The sequence below is a fragment of the Helobdella robusta genome (genome assembly GCF_000326865.2).
Source record: "Helobdella robusta unplaced genomic scaffold HELROscaffold_20, whole genome shotgun sequence".
In the NCBI taxonomy this organism is placed as follows: Eukaryota; Metazoa; Annelida; class Clitellata; order Rhynchobdellida; family Glossiphoniidae; genus Helobdella; species Helobdella robusta.
The window spans coordinates 1,858,568-1,867,970 of NW_008704084.1; the positions used below are offsets into that span (position 1 = coordinate 1,858,568).

Genomic DNA, 9,403 nt, shown 5'->3' on the forward strand with positions numbered 1-9,403 from the left:
TATACAAATCCTAAATATACAAATCATAACTATACAAATCATAAATATACAAATCATAAATATACAAATCATAACTATACAAATCATAACTATACAAATCATAACTATACAAATCATAACTATACAAATCATAACTATAAAAATCATAGATATACAAATATAAATATCCACACCACCTCATCGTCCTCATCTCGCACCACCAACACCTCCCTCCGTCTCCAGTCAGTGACGTAATGAATGCCATCGCCTGGAGTAGCCACCTGGACGAGGCCTTCATGAGGAACGCCCAACAACACGCCAGACTCAAGTGGCAGTACTTCTGTGGTGTCGATGGTCATCTCAGGATATTTCCCGGTTGGTGACGATGATGATGTTTATGATGATGACGACGAGATTGATGATGATGATGATAATGATGATGATGTTTATGACGAGATTGATGATGATGATGATAATAATGATGATGTTTATGACGTTTATGATGATGATGACGATGATGATGGTGATGACGACGAAGATGATGATGACGATGATGATGATGAGGAGGAGGATGAACCGAGCAGATGATAACAGAAATGACAACAGTAAATGCGAAGTCACATAACGAGATTTTTATAACGATCATAAAATTAATTATGGACCTTTTACGACATGTTAAGAAAACAAACCGTTTTTATTATTTTGCAAGCAGGATGTGGAGTTTGGAGGTTCTGAAGCAACAAAAAAACTGAACTCCCGTAATTTTAAAATAATTTTTAAAAGAAAAAAAATAATTGTTTTCTTGTTACGTCTTTTGCTGTCAGGGGAGCAAAGTTTTCCAGCAAGAAATGTAATTATCTGTTGGAGTAAAATCTAATTAATTAAAACTTAATTGCCTGGCGCGCTGTCGAACAAACAAGCACTATTAAGTCTGTGCATTATGATTTTAACTATTGTATCCGGTGTTGAATGCAATAGGAATTATTTTGTTGAGGAAATATTTTAATTTTAAAAAGAAAAATGCAAATTAAACCTTAACGAAAGCAGCATCTAAATCATTCCCCTAGCCTCATTCATCATTTCTACAATTCCACTTTCCGCCATTTTTGTTTTATTTCCTTTTCAATATGAAACGCGATTTGAAAAATGTTCGCTGGCTTTCTTCGGCGGTCTGTACTGTTGTGAAGCATTTCATTAACGCCTTTTTTCGTCTATTTTCTATGAAAAATTTTTTCATTTTTTCGTGAATGTTACATTCCTACTTACATCATCGCCATCAATTCTTTCGGAACATTTTTTGCTACACAGACATTGAAATTTTATGTCATAAAATAAATAAATTTGCTTTTTTTGCAATAATTAAAAACTTGTTTTCTTGTAAGGTTGTTAAGCGTGAAATTTGAAATCAGGTACGTGGCTGATCTGTTGAAACATACCTTTCGACTAATTTCACCATTTGATGACGCATTGTACCATCATATACTTTCTACCTTTTTTTTATAAGAGGGCAACTTTTTATTGCTGGGACAATTTGAAACTTCATCCAAATCCACACTGACGTCATCGTCACTGTCATCATCATCATCATTTTGATATCATCATCATCTTGATATCATCATCATCATCTTGATATCATCATCGTCATCCTGATATCATCATCATCATCATCATTATCCTGGTATCAGTATCATCAACATCATCATCATAATACTGATATCAATATTGTCATCATCATCATTCTGATACAGTATCATCATCGCTGCTATCATTCTTATATTAATAACTTCATCCTAATATTAACATCACCATCAAGATATCATCATAATCACCCTCATGATATCATCATCATCACCCTCATAATATCATCATCATCACCCTCATAATATCATCATCATCACCCTCATGATATCATCATTGTCACCATCATGATATCATCATCATCACCATCCTGACATCATCATCGTCACTACTATCACGTCAGCAACACAGTTTCCAAGCATGTTTAGCGCTGAGACGGATTAACAAAGTAATCCCAGATCGGCTGCACTCACTCACTCAAGAGACTTCATCATCATCATCATTATCATCATTACCATCATCATCACCATCATCGTTGTCATCATCATCATCACCACTAACGTCATCTTACCTATTTTTTTAATTATTTAATTAATTAATATTTATCTGGCAAAATGTATTTAAATAAAAGTTAGACAAAATTAAATAAATAATAAATTTGTAGTGGCTGTTTTGACAGCTGCGTGGAGTTCAATTAGTGCAACTGGAAATGTTTGAAACAACTTTCAATTAATGGTGGTTAATGAGAGTCCGTCAACTAAATCATCCATGGTGACTTCCACCATCTTCTAACAAAAGGTTCAAATCAAAAAATACGCCTCCAAATTGAGGTCTTCGTTCTTATGTTACATCAAACTGCACTAACCAGTGGGTGTGGGTTCTACTTAGAAGTTCAATCGTTGGGCTCTCTCTAGAAATTTTTTGTGTCATTTGGTTAAGTATTTTAGTTCATAAGCACAAACATCAGAACCCGTGCAATCAAACTTATCAAAGTCGTAAAGACACACTCGTACTCTCAAACAGTCTTCGTGAAATATGCAGCACGTGAGGAGCCGCAGACGTGTTTCCATGTTCTCTTCAAAATTATCTCTCCCACATTTTAAAATTTAATCCAACATCTTTCCGCGGTTACATTTATTATTCATCAGCGTGCATGGGAAATCAATTTTAAAATTAAAATGCTTTGAAAAAAATAACGTAAATTTAAAAACCACTTGAGTCGAGTTGTTAGAAGTTACTTGAATAAAGAACGAGTAGATTGTGTGTGTGCATAACTTATATGCTGCATTAATGATTATTTATTTGTATTATATCAAAATATATCCATGTAAGATGTAATGATTGCAAGCACCGTGCCCACGTGTTTGTCTGCGTGCCTGTGCGTCTCTCTCGCTGTAAATACGTTTCATCTTGTCGGGATGTCTCAGTTCGTTTAATGACATGCCAGATAAATATCATCAGTTATGTGGTGCATTTGTATGAGGGACTTCCAGTCAAGCTGAGTCTGATACTGCTGTCGCGAGGAGAGAAAGAGAAAAAGAGAAAGAGAGAGAGAGAGAGAGAGAGAGAGAGAGATAAAAAGAGAGAAAGGGAGAGAGAAAAAAGATAGAAAAGGGGAAAGAAATGAAGTTATTCAAATGAGCAGGTAGATTAAATGATGTACCACAGGCTGCATGAAGACATTCGTTGCCTGGATATGGAATTCTTTCTGCATTATGTCCCACTGTTGTTATTATAATCTATCACTCGCTATTAAAACTCTTGCTCGCATATCTTTTAATTTCAAATTAAATTTTTTCAATTGTTAACTTATTTTAAATTCTGTGGCTATCAACAACCATCTTGCTGTAATTTTTTTTAAATTTAGCCGACATGTATTGTTTAACTAATACTAATACCTTGTTTACATTAAAACACAGTTTTTACACATAAAATATTTAATTAAAGAAAGAAAATTGAACACAAAATTGTGTGATAAGCTAAAAAGGTCTCTTAATATTCCCGGTTTTTGCCCCCCTCCGTAGTACCCTGGCCTCCCCCCTCAAGTTCCGCCGGGTTAATATCCTCCTTTTGCTGTTTAGTCCTTTGTTGTATTCTATTTATTTATTTCAATTTTGGTTTATCGTCTCCGTTTATTGTGAATGATCAGATCCAATTATTCTTCATTTTTGGTTCTACCTCCATTAAGTCCAATCGAAGCTGACACGTGCAATTAGTCCGTCCGTAAGAAAACTGCCTTTAAAAAAGTCATCCATGCTCAAACTTGCAAACATTCTGCTCGTGTTTTATTTTATAAAAAAATTTATAATGAATAATTCATAAAATTAATTAAAATTTATTTACCCTTGGTCGATGGAGTTTCATTTAAAATTAAATATATGCTCTGCTGTTATTATCGGTTGCTGGAACAACTGATGATGACGATGACGATGGCGATGAGTGGGGTAATGATGATGAAGAAGACGATATTTTTAATGACTATCACAATCATGATAATGATGATGACGATGTTGGCAATGATGATGAGATGATGATGATGATGATGGCGGTGATAAGGAAGAGGGTGACTGTAATGACGATAAAAATCACAACGAGAAAATGATAATGAAGAAGATGATGATGGTGATGACGATGATGATGACAATGATGATGACGATGATGATGATGATAATGACGATGATGATGATGATGATGATGATGATGAAACAGGTGTGCAGTGGAAGGCAGCTGACTCATCAGAGGCGGTGGCAGATTTATTTGACTGCAGACTTCAAGAGTGGTTAGTTTTGTTTTTCTTTCCATCTTTCAATTTTTGTGTTTTTTTTCTTATTTTTATCTTTATTTTGCTATGATTATTTTATTTGTTTTTAGTTTGTCATAGTTATTTTTTTAAATTTAGTTTCTTACATCGGCGTTTGAGATTCCTTTTCGTTGAAAATTGAAAAAAAAATGTTAACTTTGAAGAGATTGTTCAATCAGAAGGTTGATTTGTCACATTACAAATAGTTATTCATGTTTCTTGCCTTTCTAAGTTGATGCTTCCAGTTCCACTAAATACGTTCATCCACCTAACTTTAGTTTTGACAAGTTTTTCACACATAAACATCTGAAACGCAAATGTTACAATTTCAACATGCCGTCACTCAAAGTCTCGTCAGAAAATATTTAAAATAAATATTTTATCATTTTAAATATATACATATATTTTATTTAATTTAAATAATTTTGGTGGACCATGTCTAAAAGTTTCAATTTAATAGTTTTCTCAGAAAAGATATGAGCAGCACATTCATCCTGAGATGTGAGGTTGCTTTGAGGGAAATTAACAAAAAATAATTTCAGAGTAACAAATTAAAATGATTTTGCTTTTACAAACAAAATAACCTTGCAAATGATTAATTTATTTAATTTTTAAAAACCTTGAACTGGAAATAAAACTTTCCAACCATCTTCAATTTGTTAGGCACTTTTAGCTTCTCATTACTTCCATATTTCAAATTTCCGTTTTAAAATATTTATAAAAACAAAAGTTTAATTTCAACCATTGTTACTGCTTCTTTGAGAAAGAATAAATTTCAATTAAAAATTACAATTTTCACGAAAGAACTCTTCAAATTTTTTCTTTCCGAAGCCCGCCAACATTAATAATACATTCAGCGCACCGTCATTCCCATGGTGCCCAACAATAACGTCATGTTTTTGACAAAATCATTCAAATTTTATAAAGTTAGGATATTTATTTAACGGCCATTATTTGATATAGTATCAGTCATGATTATTTGCCATCATTTGATATAGTATCATAGTATCATTCATGATTAGTGGTGTCGTACCGCGGTGACCATATATTGATAGTCAATTTATTCAATCCATTAAAAAGTAAATGTAAAAATCCAGTTAAAAGTTATTTTTATTATTTTCTTATTAAAATATCAATTTAATAAATTAATCATAAAATAATAGTTTTATAAATAAATCATCCATAAAATTAAAAAAATTTATTAAATATGTTTTTTAAAGATTTAAATTGAAATATTTTCGCTAGCGCAAAAAATGTTGACACACATCAAAAATAAGATGATACTAAACAAACAGATTTTCAAATTTATGTACGCTTGTGTGTGTGTGTGTATGTGTGTGTGTGTGTGTGTGTGTGTGTGTATGTGTGTGTGTGTGTGTGTGTGTGTGTGTGTGTGTGTGTGGACTGGCGTGGTGGGTGTTTATGGGTGTGATATCATATTTTCGTTATAATATTTTTTTGTCAAACAATACACCGATGTTGTTAGGTGTCCTTAACAAGAGCAATGTTGCTGGTTGCTTGTTACTGGTTGCTTGTTACTAGTTGCTTGTTACTGGTTGTTTGTTGCTGTTTTTTGGTTGCTGGTTGCACGTTCATTTAACTTCCTCCACTGCTGAGACTATCATAAAGTCTATCTTAGACAAACTAAAACATCAAGTTCTTACCATAGAACTGACGACATTGTGGTTGATAATGATGATGACGACAACGACGATAATGACAACAACAACAACAACGACAACAACAATGACAACAACAATGACAACAACAACAACAATGACAACAACAACAACAATGACAACAACAACGACAACCAGTGATTACATAAATGATAGCAACGGCTCCAACAATTGAAACTCTCACACACAAAGGCACGGAACTGAATCTCTGGATGATATTAAACCGATCTGAATGGAGGCGGGCTCTTAATGAAGGTTGCAACGCATACTCCCGTCCCTCCCTTCCTTATGAATTATAAAAACGTTTTGTTGCGCGGTTATGAGTCTATCCGAGGCAGTTTATGAATATCAATGGAACGTGGGTTGGTTGTCTGTCTAACAGTGAAACAACGGCCTCAGTGGTTGTAGTTGTTTTCGTTGTTGATGTTGTTTTTTGGTTGTCATTGTTGTTGTTGTTGATGTTGTTGCTGTTGTTGTTGTTGATGTTGTTGTTGTTGTTGTTGCTGTTGTTATTGTTGTTGTTGCTTTTGTTGTTGTTATTGTTGTTGATGTTGGTGTTGTTGTTGATGTTGTTGTTTTTGTAAAAGTGGTTGAACTATTATTATTGTTGTTTTATTGTTAGCATCTTTATAACTGTTATAACTCTAGTAGTAGTAGTAGTAGTAGTAGTAGTAGTAGTAGTAGTAGTAGTAGTAGTAGTTAGTAGTAGTTTTAGTAGTGGTGGTATTAGTAGTAGTAGTGGTGGTGGTAGTTAGTAGTAGTTGTAGTAGTTATTGTTAGTAGTAGTAGTGGTAGTAGTAGTAGTAGTAGTTGTAGTAGTAGTAGTAGTAGTAATTGTTGTTGTTGTAGTAGTAGTAGTAGTAGCAGTAGTAGATGTAGTAAAGGTAGTAAGTAATATTAGTAGCAACGAGAGAAAAAGTTTGGTGAAAAAACTAAAATAATGATTTCATTTGTTTAAAAGCAGTGATTCTACAAGCATCACATTAATACAACAAACAACTACAACAAACAACAACAACAACAAACAACAACAAACAACAACAACAACAAAAACAGCAACTTTAAAAAAACAACAATATCTGTAACAATAAAACCACAAACACACGGCAGTCTCAATAGTTTATTCGCTGTTAGTGAAGAGGTTGGCCCTGCTCAGATTTGTCTCTGAAATCGAGCAACAGTTTTGTTGCTGTTGCGAAGATGGTGTTGTTGTTGTTGATTTTGTTGTTGTTGCAAAGATATTGTAGTTGATTTTGCTGTTGTTGTGAAGATGTTGTTGTTTGTTGTTGTTGTTTTTTGTTTGTTGTGAAGATGTTGTTGTTGTTCAAAAAAGTTGTTGTTGTTGATATTGTTGTTGTTGTTTGTTGTTTTTGTTGTTGTTGGGAGAATGTCAAAATAGTTGTTGTAACGTTGACGTTGTTGAAATAGTAGTAGTTGTTGTCGTGACGTATTTGTAACAGTAATGTCATTTCTAATGATGGGTCACTCTTTTGATGATGACGTGGATGATGATTCTTATCCTAATGTTTTCATAACTTGATGTAATGTTAATGCGATGAATGTTACTCTATGGTCATTATGATGTTGTCGGCAGTGAAGTTTAAAAAATTTGTATGACCTTTCAACTGAGTAGGTAGATAGGTAGAGGCACGTCATCGTGACACGCCTGACCATACTGCAAAACTGACCATACTGGCCATGCATGTCGCTGAAAATTAATTCAATTTTTTTTGTTTCAGTAAAATGGCGTCTTATTATTTATTTTATACATTTTTATTATTTTTTATTTATTTATTATTGATTATGTTGTTCGATATTTACTGTTCAATTGTTGCAAAATGTTCATACATACTTAAATTATTCTCATTCATTGTATACTCGATGCTTGATAAAAGATGCTCTTATGTAGATTTGCTTGCTCAGTGTATCAATTTGTCAATTTTCTCATTCATCTATTCATCTCTCCATCCATTTGTTCGCCTTTTTTCATGTTTATTATTTGTTCCTAAATTTACCTCATTAAATCTTCCACTCATTCACTCATAACCGTTCATTTGTTAGTTCATTAAATCAAACAATCAATCATTCACTTATTAATCTACTTATTGATTTATTAATTCAAACATTCATTAAATTATTTATTCATCCATCCATCCATTTGTTTATTCATTCATCTATCAATCAATCCATACATTCATTTATCTATTCATCCATTCAATCTTTCAAACAATCTTTCATTCATTATTCATTCATTCAAACAATCATTCTTTCATTTATTCAAACAATTTTTCATTCATCCATTCATTCATTCAAACAATCATTCATCCATTCATTCATTTAAACAATCATTCATTCATTTCTTCAAAGAATTTTTCTTTCATCCATTCATTCATTCAAACAATCTTTCATTCATTCATTCATTCATTCATTCATTCATTCAAACAATCTTTCAGTCATTCATTCATTTCATTCATTCCTCGACGCAGGTACGTGAAGGCAGCAACGTCGGCGAAGGACGTGATCATTCTGTTGGACATCAGCGGCAGCATGAAGGGACTCAACATCGAGATCGCCAAGACCACCATCTCCAGAATTCTTCAGACCATCACTGCCGATGACTACTTCAATGTGCTCATGGTTGGTTGGTTGGTTGGCTGGTTGGTTGGTTGGTTGGCTGGTTGGATAGTTGGTTGGTTGTCTGGTTGGTTAGTTGGTTGTCTGGTTGGTTTGTTGGTTGGTTGGTTGGTTGGTTGGTTGGTTGGTTGGTTGGTTGGTTGGTTAGTCGGTCGGTCGGTCGGTCGGTCGGTCGGTCGGTCGGTCGGTTGGTTGGTTGGTGGGTTGGTTGGTTGGTTGTCTGGTTGGTTGGTTGGTTGTCTGGTTGGTTTGTTGGTTGGTTGGTTGGTTGATTGGTTGGTTGGTTGGTTGGTTGGTCAGTCGGACGGTCGGTCGGTCGGTTGGTTGGTAGGTCGGTCGGTTGGTTGGTTGGTTGGTTGGTTGGTTGGTTGGTTGGTTGGTTGGTTGGTTGGTTGGTTGGTTGGTTGGTTGGTTGGTTGGTTGGTTGGTTGGTTGGTTGGTTGGTTGGTTGGTTGGTTGGTTGGTTGGTTGGTTGGTTGGTTGGTTGGTTGGTTGGTTGGTTGGTTGGTTGGTTGGTTGGTTGGTTGGTTGGTTGGTTGGTTGGTCAGTCAGTCGGTTGACCAAAGAAAGATGATTAAGATGATAAAAATGTGATTTTGTTGTTTTGCGCAAAAAGTAAATGATTAAACAATTTTAAATTAAAAAAATATTTTTTCATGAGATCTGAATTCATGTTTATTTTTTTTTAAATTAATTGAAGATATTCACGTTTTTGAGACAATTTTTAATTAAA

General features: G+C 34.0%; 1 protein-coding gene across 1 annotated transcript; it reads left to right on the plus strand.

The window, feature by feature from the left end:
• Positions 1-230: 230 nt before the first annotated feature.
• HELRODRAFT_134277 (hypothetical protein) lies at positions 231-8,667 on the plus strand (the record flags this gene model as incomplete). The annotated part of the gene is made up of 3 exons (XM_009018050.1): positions 231-354; positions 4,267-4,336; positions 8,523-8,667. Coding segments are annotated over 3 exons (339 nt in total), but the record flags the coding sequence as incomplete, so codon positions are not given.
• Positions 8,668-9,403: the final 736 nt, after the last annotated feature.